This window comes from Diadema setosum, chromosome 18, assembly GCF_964275005.1.
Source record: "Diadema setosum chromosome 18, eeDiaSeto1, whole genome shotgun sequence".
Taxonomy (NCBI): Eukaryota; Metazoa; Echinodermata; class Echinoidea; order Diadematoida; family Diadematidae; genus Diadema; species Diadema setosum.
Genome location: NC_092702.1, coordinates 9,535,765 through 9,550,413, shown reverse-complemented (window position 1 = coordinate 9,550,413; position 14,649 = coordinate 9,535,765). Strand labels below are relative to the sequence as shown.

The 14,649-nt window shown below is 36.4% G+C and overlaps 1 protein-coding gene across 1 annotated transcript in view; it reads right to left on the bottom strand.

Moving 5' to 3' along the window:
* The window catches only part of LOC140241716 (dedicator of cytokinesis protein 1-like), a 157,378-nt gene that overhangs the window by 13,646 nt on the left and 129,083 nt on the right, over positions 1-14,649 (bottom strand). The window contains 3 exon segments of the mRNA XM_072321466.1: positions 2,615-2,638; positions 6,084-6,264; positions 13,839-13,886. Coding sequence (XP_072177567.1) covers positions 2,615-2,638; positions 6,084-6,264; positions 13,839-13,886 — 253 coding nt within the window.

Below are 14,649 nucleotides of genomic sequence, written 5' to 3'. Positions count from 1 at the left end.
ATATCTCGCTTTACAGTATTCAGTATGTAATAATGTACTGGAGAGCAAAAGTTTGAAACATGATTAGATGACTTTTTTATTCATTTTTTTTTAAATAAAACAGGTACATTCAGCATTCTATTCAAAGATATTGCTCACTACATTATACAAGGAAGCCAAATTGAAATAATGTACTATGGTCCTTTATTGCTCAAAAAGGAAAAAGAAAACAGGAAACTGGTCCAAATAGAGGCAATTGATACAATTGGCTTTAATTACACAAAAAACATAGGAGGGTATGCAAAAGTAGGTTTTGTTTGAGAGCAGGATAAAGAAGTGCCATATGGGGAAAGGCAGAAAGAAAAAAGGGAAGGCAACAATGAAAAATTCCAAACTTTCAAAAATGAACATGCACAACAAAATGCTTGATTAATAGGGCAGTGACGATAATACAGGGCAGCCACAGAGTACACTTTGCATATTTTATGTCCTGTCTCTTTCAATGTCTATCTCTGCATCCAACTATTCTTCATTAATGAGCTTCTAATGCAACTTCAAATTGTCAACTGAATTAATCTTCCTTATTTCCAATCATTCAAATGTTTTCATTCATTGTCCCTTTCCCCCCACAGATCTTGGACTTAGGGTAATGTGGGATTCCATTCAGCAGATATCAAAGCATCATTAATATGCAGAGAAGTTTATTGTACTTTCTTGTAGGATCCATAAAAGTTTCACTCATTCTTATCCCTCTATTCCTGGACAACTTTATTCTCAAAGTTCAGATAGTCCTCTTGTTTATTTTTTTTTTAACTCAACTGACAAATTCAACAGGAATTGGTGTGTAAGGTTTAAAACATTAGTTCTTTCGGTTGGCGGTTGACCTGACATCACATTATTTCTACATGCAATACACATAATGCAGCATTACAGCAGGTGTAAAACAAACATGCCATGTCATGTGTAAATTTAACAAAAAAGCCACACCAGAGAAAAGTTACCCCATCCCCACCTCACACACACACAAAAAAAAAACCCAAACAAACTCATAATCTGGAAAATGGTGACAAACACTGTGAAACTTCGTAAAACACTGAAAACTTTAAAAGTTTAATTAAACATGTCTTAACATCTAAATTAGTGAAAATGACCCCAACTGTTTGGAAGAGGGACTGCTGCTACCAATTTACAAAAGTCCAAAACACAAAACACAATGCCCATCCCATCCCACCCTCAAAAAACAAAACCCAAAACAAAACTAAACCCAAAACTGAAACATACCAATGTGCATATGGCACCTTGTGTATATTTGAATAAAGCTACTGGTAAGGGGGTTGAGTATCATACAGTTTTTCAAGAAATAAAAATTATAAAATGTACAATGTTCTCACCAATAAGGAATTTGCAAGCACCTTATGTAATGATACTTACAGAGCAAATTCTAATCTATTTTCTTGTTAAAGAATACTACTTGCACAGAACTGTACATTCAAGTCTTAAAAGTGTCTGCTATTTAGACAGAGCAACCTAGATTTGGCACACGTCACTTGAAGCAATGTTCCTTTTATGATTCTTGTCACTTAAAAGGTAAATTTCATATATGAATATTCCAACAGCACTCAAACGAGTGACAACAGCTCCCTTCTGTGGATGTAAAGTTCATGGTAAGACAGCAAAATTGTCCCATAATTTTTTTTATGGCTGTATTACTTTTTCTCCCCCCCCCCCCCATCTTCTTGAAATACGTCAGCAAATTACAGCAAATCACTGCCATTAAGATTACTCTTTAACATAATAAAAGTCTGTCCTTACAAATGTCTCTATTAATGGATTTTCCCCCTCTTACCCAAAGTTGTTTTTTTTTTAACATATAGTATTAAAAGTAGACACACACATTCACAAACAAGGCAATTCATATCAAACACTCAAAAACACTGAACTGCTTGTAAGCCCATTTGAGAAACCAGTCAATTTCAGAGAAACCGAAGACACACAGCCCTTTCACTATGTTACTAAAGCAAGACAGACACAGAGTAGAATATCACTGACAGATATCACGAACACAGACAAATTTGGGATAGTGCACTGAAAATTATATTGAAAGAAGTCTTCAGCAGGAATACACATGCACTTTCATTTTGTTTCACATAGTTGCACAAGCGTCCAGTTATTTCTGAGTACAGAGGTATCTCTGCTACACATTTTTGTTTTTTTTAATGTTCACTATCTGATCTCATTACAATAGGTTCATTCATCAATGATATTTCCAGCATTTCAACACTACTAATAACCAGGAGTATATGAACCATTGTATATGAACATTTTAAGAAACCACTTTATTCAGCTATTCTCTGTAGGTTACCTTTGATAACAGCAGACACTGGAAAACTATTAAGTGTTAGAAGATTTTTTTTTTTTTTTTTTTTTTTTTGTCAAGGTGTAGTGAATGGCTGATTGTATGACCAGTCTTCACGGAGAATGCACAATCATTGCTGAAAATCTTTTTGGCTCCTCCCTGTGCAACTATGGAAACTACTCTTGCTTCTTTGAGTGTCGGCAAGCAAAAAAAAAAAAAAAAAAAAGGTAGGGGCAGGGCTACTTTGGTGTTTGTTCTATGAATAGATTGAGTGAGTACCTGCTGGAACAGTGGCATGTAGCTCTATACAGACAGGGAGACAAGACGAGAAAAGAACATAAAAAAAGATACTTGTTGATTTACTAACAAGTTTCAGGTTGAGATGCATAAAGTCACGAAAAGAAACTATTATGTCTTGATTTCTAATTTTACAATGAATTTTGTTGAGAAATTTCAGAATCTTAACAGAGAGAGAGAAAAAAGTGTTAAATATGTCACACAAATACTAATACATTTCAGTGGTCCTTGGCTATTTCTACAGTGTTCAGCAAAAAACAATAAGAAAAAACATGCAAGAGTTTTGGCTGTAGGCAATTTTTTTTCCTCTTTTGTCAACTGCCAGAGTTAATGAAACATGGACTGTTTAATGGGGAAGTGATATGAGAGAAAGCAGCATAATTTGACCGTCCAAAAGAAGAAATTTTTTATTTTTTCTTCCTCTTCCCAGATACAATGTAGTATACCTACATAGACGTGAGGTAGAAGAACGTATTTATTCTACAATAAATACTGACATATAGAATAACAAACGGGTGTTATGTCACGCAGAGTAGACAGGTTTGTTGATTTTCATTCTAATAAATGCTGAGAACATACACATATTGGTAATGAACCTGTCTGCAAGTGTCTGTGATTCTCAAGTAACTGAAGTCATGAAAGAGGATAGCTCCACTGTTTGTATTGGTTCTGGTAAGCTTTGCTTCGCTTTCGTTTCCCGAGCTTAGAAGGTGGAAAGGTATGTAAGTCAAAATGACACGGGAAAAAGTTAGCAATACAAAATTTCATGACATACGGAGCTGGCAATTATAATAACTACCGGACTTGATCACATAGACAAGTTTACCAATTCAGCTATAGCTCCTTCACAGACAGCACACACACATACACACACACACACAAAAAAGGGGGGGGGGGAGTGGTGGCATACAAATTACCCTGCTAAAAAGTGGTGAAGCTGAACACTGAATACATTAAATTCTCCACAGTGTACTGCATCTATCACTTCAGTCATGACTGATTTACAGACATGTTTGAGAATGCAAGGAACCAACATGCAAATCAATAGCTGGGACATATGCAACTGCAAACTGGATGGTGAACTGGAAGATGTCGAGGCCAGAGTACATCATAATGCGCTGATGGCAATCAACTTAAGAAGCTCGACTCAGTATGGTTAAGTATATGACAAACTTCATCAGCTACTGACAGTATGTGACCCATCATCACGATAGCGTTTTAAAGTCACTTGGCACTGAATTTCTGTTTCCACTAATCAGCAATTTCCAGACAGTTTGCTTTTCAAGATTTTATGCAGAACAACTAGATATCAAAAAAAAAAAAAAGGTAAAAAGAAAGAAAGCTTGCCACTGCAAATATATAGTGTTATGAAGATCAGCTGTGATGTTTTAGGGTGTGCTCCAGCATGCAAAAACAGGGCATCTAACTCCAAAAAGTTCAAATCAAGTATTCCCAGTGACATGCTTCAGAAAGAAGAAAAAAGAAAGCTTTGTGTGATGAAGACATTCTTTGGGTTTGAAATCAAAACACATAGCAGTTCAGATATTGAACTTTCAATTTTGGAACACGATTCAAACTTAAACTTTGCAGTCAAATCACATTTACAGTTTCAGTGTGTGTGACTTCATCTCACCACTATGATGATGGGCCCCATACATCCAGATTGAGTGCACTTTTATTCCATAAAGGTATGCTATATATGTGAAGAGTCTGGGTAATCAGGGTGAGCCATGAATTCAGTGCAAAAAGGAGGAAAGGTATCAAGCATGGGGTCTACTGAACTTCTACATCCACTGGTACCATGCAATAAACAAAGCTGGATATTAAAACTCTTGTTTTTTTCTTGTCTTTCTTTTTGCTCTCCTTATTTCTGTAGTAGGCCTAAATGTGGCCACAGTATGTGTGCATGAGACTAAACCTTATCTGCCATTTTGTGGGTTTAATCTTCACACACAGAAAATTGTAGATTACTATGCAAATACTTGACTAGTTATCAAGAGCAAATGGTTATTTTGACCAACGTAGTGAATTTGGTAATAAACATCTCTGCAGATTTGACTGCTGCACTTTAAGCAAGTGGTACATACAAAAATGTATCATTTCTCTTGTCCTGTACTTCTATCAGGACAAAATAAAAAACAAATAATGACACCATGATGCATAAAAGAACTGATATGAATGCAATTCATGGAACAACAACAATGTTAAAGGGGAAGGCCAGTAACTGATCAGTGGGAATCAGTGGAAATGCTGGGAGATGATTGTTCCAATCCTTATGGGATTCATTCAAGAGTTCATTGTATATCTATTGTTGTGTGAAAATGATTTGCTTCAGAACGGTCTCATATTCAAGTAATGTGCAGATTAATGCTCCGTCACTGACCAGGAAACTAACCTGGAAGCATTATAAACTGCACATTACTTGAATATGAGACCATTCTGTAGCAAATCATTTTCACACAACAATAGATATACAATGAACTCTTGAATGAATCCCATAAGGATTGGAACAATCATCTCCCAGCATTTCCACTGATTCCCACTGATCAGTTACTAGCCTTCCCCTTTAAATGCATCTTGGTATATACATCTTAATATCAACATAAATCTATTCAATACACAGGGCTCGACACTAACGGTGGCCCGGGGCCACCAAAAACGCACGTCGGGCCACCAAAATTTCAGAAATGAAGAATTTGGTGGCCTGTTCGGGCCACCAAAAAAGGTTGGATGTTTGCCTTTGGGCCACCAAAAATAAAAGTTAGTGTGGAGCCCTGCAATACATGTATCTTTCTTAATTCCTTGTCACTGGTACGACACCCAGTCTGCCCACTTTAATGCAATGGCTACCAAAGAACACAATGGGATATAAAGATTAACAAAACTGTAGAGAGAATAGGGCCGAACACTTGCACATGTCTAATGGCCCAGGGCTGCCAAATGTTAACATAGGATGGTTATAGTACATTATTTTTGGGATCTTCTTTAAAACACACATGACTGCTTGTGACCTTTGACCTTGTGGTGATCATCCACTCCCCAAGGGACATCTACCATCCAAGTTTAGTCACAAACGGACCTATGGATCAAAAGTTATGACCCATAATAGAAATGCGCCATAAAAACTTAACATTGGGCTCTTAAAGTTTATTGACGACAGACGGACGGACAGACGCCACAGGCGATCCCTTCCCCTCACCTCCGGTGGGCTCGACAAAAATCAAGTGCTTTGCAAAGCATTGCAGCAAACTGCATGTGAGGTTACAGAAATCATACCCTGCTGTGCAATTTTTCCGAGAATGATTCATGATTGTGGCCATTGATGCAGTCCAAATATCCCCTAAATGTCAGAATATTTCTAATGTTGAGTTATTTCAACGGCAGTGTGAATGGGTTTACAGTGAGAGAGTGAACTTGGGTCTCAGATTACCTCTCTTGCAATAAAACTCACCTTCTCATCTAGAATGATCGGCTTGGGTGCCTCTTTGGAAGGTGTGCTTGCTGCGAGACCCAGGTCCTCATTTGAGAGGTCGCGGCTGTTCCGATGGATCTTGGCCGGCGAGCTTCGACTCGGACTTCCCTGACCCTTATCCTTGTGCTTGTCTGACGTTTTGCTGGATATGCTCTGGTTGCTGTAAGAGTCATCAAAGGGGTTGTTTAAAACAGGAAGAGAGAAATAAAACATATCAATAGCTGCCTCTAGTATCAATATTTTCCAGGGGTAAAAGAAAAAAAAACCAAAAACCCAGAATACTGAAGTAGCACTAACTATGGAGTGATTGTGAACGTTGTTCAAGGGAACATAATGATGGGAATGCAAAGATACAACAGTGAATGACCTTTGCAAGCTGTGGCAAGGCATATTTCATTTACATAATAGTAGTGGATGAGGAGGACGTGACTTGGTAAAAAAAAAAGAAAAAGAAAAAAGAATGACCACTTGACAAGACAGCACTCACTGATTTCCCTACATGGTAGTGACTAGGCCTGCATTTGAATTTGAAATTGTAGTATAGCCAAGAACTGTTTAAATACAAACATGCAAAACAAATCACCCTTTTATGGGAACATCACACATTTCTATGAATACTTTCAACATTCAGTCATCTAATCGGCTGCAAAATACTCGCTTTGATCAAGTTTTTACTTCACAGCTGTGGTATTAGTCTCCTGCAGCAAGGTCAATCAGAACTGCAATTGTACATTCTTCGCTCAGAGATATAACTAAACTTTAATCTACGGACTTGACAAGTGATACCTTTAAATCCCTCAAAGAAGTCTTTGCAGCACAACATTTTATGTGATGTGAAGACTAAAGGCCTACTCTGCTTCCTGCATCAACTGACTTCAAAGGAAGGCTAATCTACACCTATACAGCTAAAATCTCTTCATTCCAAACAAGCGCAAAATTCACCCACTATCTATTTGTAAATTGCTCATCTACATGTGTACACTGTCCAATGTCCCATCTGTGAGCTGTCAGCTTTCACAGCAGAGAAAAAACTAACAAGAAAAAACACATATCTACGCAGAACTCTGGATTCTTGACCACAGCTTTGCAAGGAGCCATTTGTTTTGTTTGTTGGTTTGTTTCTTTCTTTTTTTCAGCAAGCCCTTCTAGTTTCAAGCCACTCTTAACAGCTAAGTAGGGGGTACCACTACCATTGCCATGGACAAGCTTGAAATATTAGGATATGAAGACTACACTGCCTCTACATTATGGTATAAAGAGCATAAAAAACCTCACAACATTTTGCTCACATTTTTGTGCATGCCTACTACACACTGTAGGCAAATTTTGCTGCATATTATGTGACTTTCAAATTTTGAGCCTTATTGAATGCCCAATTATGCTCGCTGAAAATAGAATGTTAGATTCAGAATCAATCTCTATGCTAACACAAACCTAATTTCCTATAACTCTTTATGTGCCACGGTGTAAACCCCATGTATGCCACATTATTCTGAGTTTACAATGCAGGCATGCTTTGGGAAAACATTTCTTTTTTTTTCAAATCCATGTAACTTGTTTACAAATCTTTTATGCTACACATGCAACTGACTCAGTATCAGAGAAAATTCCAAGCTCTGCCTTGATGTAAATTTTATGACAAATCTGTAAAAATGATTATTTTTCTTTTGAATGGCCAGTAGCTACAATATTGTCCAAGTCTGGGGGGGGGGGGGGGCATGACTTTTGCACACACAACCATGACAGAAAATTAGAATTTACTCCAAAAAACCCCTAGGGAACACCGCTTGACATTCAGTCACCACACAACACAAGCTACATGTGAGAGGAAGGGAATCGCGAGTGAAGCTTTCATTATACTGTGGCATTTGGCAATTTATCGATCGGTTCAGGCAGGTTTGTGCATTTCAGGAAAATATGCGAACTTGGTATGCCGTCAACTGAGTTGGGCATGCAAACGTGGCCCAAAATGAGTTAAGACCCAAACCGTGCACTGTGAATAATTACCACCACTCCAAGTGGTAAAGCTTGCATTAGCACTCCTCAACATTTTAAAAGGTTCAGGAATATTTTGTCTTATGTCACTGTCATTTGTGACCCTGCACCACAAAACGAACAAAAAGTCGCCACACATGAATTTTCAGTTAAGGGCAGATTCTGAAAGAGCAGACACTAAGCTTTAAAATGATGTATAACTCAATTCAAATGGACTCCCCTAACCTACCTAAATACTGGAAAGAAAGCATACACTCTGGAAAAGTGTGAACTGAGAAAAGAGGTTCTGAAGTAAAGAGTCTATTCAAGCGCTTAATCTTTACCAGGCCATGCTAGCTGTGCCATGAAAGGGACAAAACACAGGATGTAAACCACTGGAGCAACAACAATGAAGGGATTATCAGATTAAGCTGAAATTAAGCATGTTCTATTAGCACATTCTGCCCATGATTAATGCTAACTTTCAAAGTAGAAGCGTCATCCTTTCAAAAGTTATTAGACTTGAAATTGAAAAGTGTGGAAAGGATTTCAAGACACGAAAAGCTGCCTCTAAGTCATACCTGATCATTCTACTCTTCCCCCAAAAAGGGATGTAGAAAAACTGCCAAAAACACACTTTCTCATTCATGTTAAGATACCAGACTGAAGAATAATATAGAAGAAGGATAGCTCTTTCAGAAAATATGAAAAACTCAAGATTGACTTGGTTGAGCCATTTCATCTTTTTTGAGTCCTCACTTAAAATGAAGGGGAGCGACTTCTTGTTTGTTTTGTGGTGTCACATCTGATACCATGACAGTGATGTGATAGTGAATACCACACTTGACAAAATCACAATCATATCATATCTAATTGTGATAAGATGAAATATTAAGTAAAAGAAGAAAACTGAAGAGTCTCAAGCAATGACTGTGACTAGGCTAGGTCAAATGGACACATGGGAAAACACACAAGAGTAAAATTTCACACTGCATAATCACAAAGCTACAAGGATGGCAACCTGCTTATGTGGTATGACCACGATCACTGGAACACAAAAATGAGAACACTTGAAGAAGATGAAATCTATGATTATTTCTGGAATCAAGTGCAGAAGTGGTGGATGATGTAGGCACTGGCGAGACCAAGTGTGGGTAAGTCAAAATGTGGCTGTCTATATGGTAGAAATTAGTAGGAAGCAAACTGCTCCAACCCCTCTTGATCTTCAATGTAGTTGAGCATTCTGAATTACTTTCCAAAAGTTGGTATTGTATAAATTAAACTTGACAATACAACATTTCCTGCTTCCCATGAGATTTGAAAATCTCTACAGATAGGCAAAGAATGAAGAATGTCTGGAAACATAGGGTTGGTGTTTGCGTAACAACAATGCTGTATGTGAAAATCCGTCAAGGTACACGGTGTGTCAAATTCACAGTGCAAACAGTGCAATATGTAACCAGTGGATGAATCACTATGAAAAGGCACACTTACAGGTCTGTACAGCACAAATGTATAATATATGACACAAAGAAAGTAACATGCTATGAAGTGTGCCAGGTAACATGTAATGGTAGGAGAATGTTGTTAAATATCTAAGATGAAATCAAACTCTGAATAACATGTGCCAAATATACATTAATTTGAGGAGACTCCAGTCACCACACTTTCCTGCCCTCCTCTCCCATATGACATTGTAAACATTTCTCACGATTGTAGTGGGCGTTGTCTCTCAATTTTAAAGGAGTGTAAGAAATAATGATGTTTGTTTTATCACAACTTTGTAAGATTTGACTCCAAACATTACCAACAGCACCAGCTGTACTAGTAATTAAGAAATGTATTGTAAACTGTGAACACTAGGTATCATTTTAATCTCATTATTTTAGAAAATAAAAAGTACTCAGAGAGATGCCTGATATGTTATAAGACAGCACTAGTTGTGTAAGGCAAACTATGATTTACAAAGACAATTTTGGAAATGAAAACATCTCAGCAGGGACTGTAGTGGTTGTTGATATATCATTTGAAAAGGATGGCCAGCAAGAGTCTGGCAATGAGATATGTCCTGTCTGCATGTGAGAGTCCACATAAAAAGCCAAAAGTAAATAAACAAATAAACAAATAAATAAATAAATAAATAAATGAATAAATAATTAACTACTGTAACTAACTAACTAACTAACTAACTAACTAACTAACTAACTAACTAACTAACTAACTAAATAAATAAATAAATAAAGAATAAAAAAAAAAACCAATAAATAAAGTATGCACCTGACTCAGTTGGCAAGAGAATTATGAAATTTCCTTCTGATCTTGCATATTAGGATCTCTCCATCTTCTTCCCTACACATTGATTTTTCAAAGCACATTTTTGCAAAAGGCAAAAAATCAACTTCAAGAATTTGAAATACCTGGTGATTCTTTTTGCAAAGCTGAAACTTTCATATCCATCAATCATCCTGATATTCATATCGGTGTATGCACTACATCTCTTGGCACTTTGACTTTCAGAATTACTTTCAGTGCAAATGCCAGACATAGTTACCAAAGACTTGAGCAAGATGAAAATGGATGTAGCAGTGTACCCTTCACACTAATGCATACCAATTTCAAGTGCGCTACAATTGTACTTCTTCCACTGAATAATGGGAGGTACAAAATTATAATTGCATTAAACATACTAAAATGCTCAGACAGACTTACTACCAAGTTCCAATCATTATTCTCATGGAAGAGAATATGTTTATCAGAGGCCACAACAGAAAATGTATGAAAAAACTGGGTCAGTCGAACAATATCAGCTGTACCTTGATAGCAATCAAGCTTGTTAATCTTTAAAGTACATATATATACTTTTCAGCGAGACAACAATAACTACCATACGTTCTAAAGATGATTGAATGTTATGTGTGTACTTGCCATTAAAGCTTTTTCTGTACCTATTCACTGAGTTTCTAAAAAAAAAATCCATCTATTATAAGTGAAATTGAATAACCATAACACATCACCAAGAATCGGTGAGAAAAGCAATATTAAAGATAGAAAAGAATACAGTGTATTTAAATTAGCAGTGGTATGTGGTTTAGAAGTGTAATGTCACTACTTCCTACTTTCTTCACCTGAACTATTTTGAGGCTGCTTCATATTATGCTGGTGAACAAATTAGTTTCAGATGTCCCCAACAATCTCAGGTCTTGAGCATGGATGTGAATTATTTCACTTTCATGTGCTGTGATAGTACATAGTTCTTGAGTCATCTGTGAGGAACCATCCTTTCCATATGCATGTTCAATTGAAAGCATGGTTGAAAAGCACATTTCACTGTGACAGAAACTTTAAGCTTTGACAAGACTGGGACAATGAAGAAGAAGCACCATATGCTGTGTGCTGTGATCTTGGAATGAAAATTTGCTGCAAGTCACACAAAAAAGATCATTTTGGATTTTCAAGAGAAAAATGAAACCAATGTTTTGCAGGTTTCCAGGGAAATACTCACGACAAAGAGAGTTGCCTTTGTAATAAGGCCATTGTTGGCAAGCTGATATTTCTGGGAGTGGAAGAAGAAGTTAGGCATGTATTGACAGGGTCTATTTACAGATGACTTGGAACCCTGTCATAGTAGGCCAAGCACAGTGAACACTGTATTTTCTAATCTTTCCACAGGTGGCTAAAATTCTAATATCACTTGTTATCGCTATGAGGAATGTCGATGGATATAAGCGCACATATGATATACAGCTCATATTACCTTTATGTGCATGATTTACATACATCTGGTTTTAAATTGTGAAGTCTCCACTATCTACAAGATTCATGCTGTCGTCTACTGCTTATATGAATACGATTGCATTCAGTGAATGAATGTGATACATGCACATGAGTATAAACTACATGTGTAATCATTGGAGTATACATTCTAATGCTACAATATGTCATATATATAGATAGCTTTCTCTAAGAGGCATGCAGTCATCTACATGTACACGCACACATATATTCTACAAGGCAGGGAAATAATATTCATTATGGTAATGTGGATATATAACTTTGGTATTTCCAGAGTTAGGATAAGAACCATGAATCTAACTCTTGTTCATACAGGCATATCAAGTGTATTTGGAGATTAATCACCCTTACAAAAACTGGCCCAGTTAATGAGCTTGTACAAGCAATAATAGTATGAAGTCAATGTTAAAAAAGAAAGGATTATCTGCACATCCATCAAATTTTCCTTTTTTTTTTTCTTCTGAATAATGTTAAAGACTAGACTACTCATCTACAGTTCAGCTGGATCATTCATGAAGAACAACTGTTCCAAACATCCGTCTTACTATGCATTTTCAGGTTAAGGGATCAGAACAACCCTTTGTTTTGCAGACACACACTAATACAGGACTGCAAACCATCCTATAACATATTAGTTACAAACAGTAGTTACAACAAAGCTGATAATGTATGTGTTTGCAAATAAAACGTGTGAATAATGTGTGTATGAAATGATATCAAGGGGAACAGGCCACAGACCAACACCCAAAAGACATACTTCAGATGTGACATCAAAATATCAAGATAAATAAACAAAGTAATGCTATTGCTCTATCAGGATTAATGGCCAATCTATAAAAAAAAAAAAAAGAAGTATAAAAGTAATAATGATAATGATAGAATAATAATCAATTTTAGTAGTAAATATAGGTATAGAAGCCAAAAGAATAAATCAGAAACTGTAACAAGAAAATGGTTATAAAGACACAAACTCTTGTAAAATTGATTTCCTTGACACATGAGCTGTACCAGCAGATATATAGGGAGTCCATCTACAAAGATTTTTATGTTTTGTTTTGTTTTATGCTTTAGATATCTAAGCATTTCCTCTATCATGGGGAGGGGGATTCCCTAAAAGTTTGTTTCTATCATGTATACTAGGTTACACTGTAGACTAGACATTGTCAGATACATGTAAACAGGAACATTTGGGACTGAAATATCCTTACAATCACGATATAGTCTCACTTGCTTGGTGTATTCTTAATCCAAGTGTACTGATTGGTTTTGGAAAGGGAAACTTTTATACAATTTCCATACAAGTAAAGAATCCTTTCCAATTTTGTCTCATTTACCTGTAATTGATTAGGGTGCACAATCATTGTAGGTACTTTTGTTTGTCTATTCAAATACAGTCAGTAGAAAGTTTTCATTTTAATTCCTACTCTTATGATATATAGATTCCAAATTGATATCCCTGAGGGAAATACATCAATACATGCAAAGAAAAACACCCGCATCATTGTTTATTGCTTGCTGTAAATAAAGTCAGTAACAGAAAAAAAAGAAGAAAAAGATGAGAATCTAAACTAAACAAAGAAAGATTGATCTACAAAGTTGCTTATTTATAAATATTGAAATGTGACAAATTTTGTAGACCGAAACACACAAAGGTTTCCCAAATACTACATGACCCTAGTCACGAGAGAAATATGAATTCATTTAGTCCAGGGAAAAGGATGCTGCTAAAAGGCATACAATTGATATCCCTCTTCTTTCAATCTAATCTAATTATAAACGTGCTCCATTACACTGAGGAAGCATAAATGAGTGTTGGTCTTTCATACATAAGTCTTTGGTCTTTGGTGTAGAAGATAATGAACACGTGCTACAAATTTCACAAGACATGGATGGATGTAATCTTGTTAATATCGATGAAGATAAATTTGTGAGAGAAAGACGGCCACCTTGTCTCTGCGAGATACTTACGACAACGACCGGTGCTTATTTGTGAGTTTCTGCTGCACACTCAGAAAGCTGATAAAAGACAATGCATGCATTAGGGTTACATGGCCCCACTCGAAAGGATGCGTGCAGGGTCCTTGTTCAACCTCCATCCAAACATTAAAGGAGGGTTGGGTCTTGAGACTTATAGAAGACCTATTTTACAGGACGATAACTATTTGTATTTGATTCATAAAATGCTGCAGCAATGTTAATTTTGTTGAGTTGCCAGCAGTGCAAAGCTTCCAATATGTTTTTGTTTAATGTGTAAAGGTTGGAAATATAATTGCTTTTCACCAATGTTTTAGTCATTTGATTATACCTTACTATATTAAAGTATTCTCTAACATACTGAATTTAAAAAAATGCAAATCACTCAACTTCATGCAAACTGAAAATGGTCACATCAAAACTTGTTGGCAACAATGCACAAATAAATACACAACATTTCAAAGTCTTGCATAATGCAATTAAAAAAAAATAATAGTTTGTAACCAAAACACACTAAAAATATTCACCTTCTGGAAAATGTATTTCATCCATACAACATACACACTTGTACAAAATATTTGTGGGATGCAAACTGGGGATGAGGGGTACTTGATATTGAAGTACAGATGTTGCTCCCCAGAGAATGTGACATTACATACAATTTGTGCTCTTCATTGATTTGAAGGAAAGCCCACCACCCTGTGGAAACTGTGCACAGGAAGAGGACTGGGGTAGCAGACTGATTCATCTGGGCATGGTTTCATCAAAGTTATCAGCCCTGATAGAAAGCTGTCAGTCTCTGACA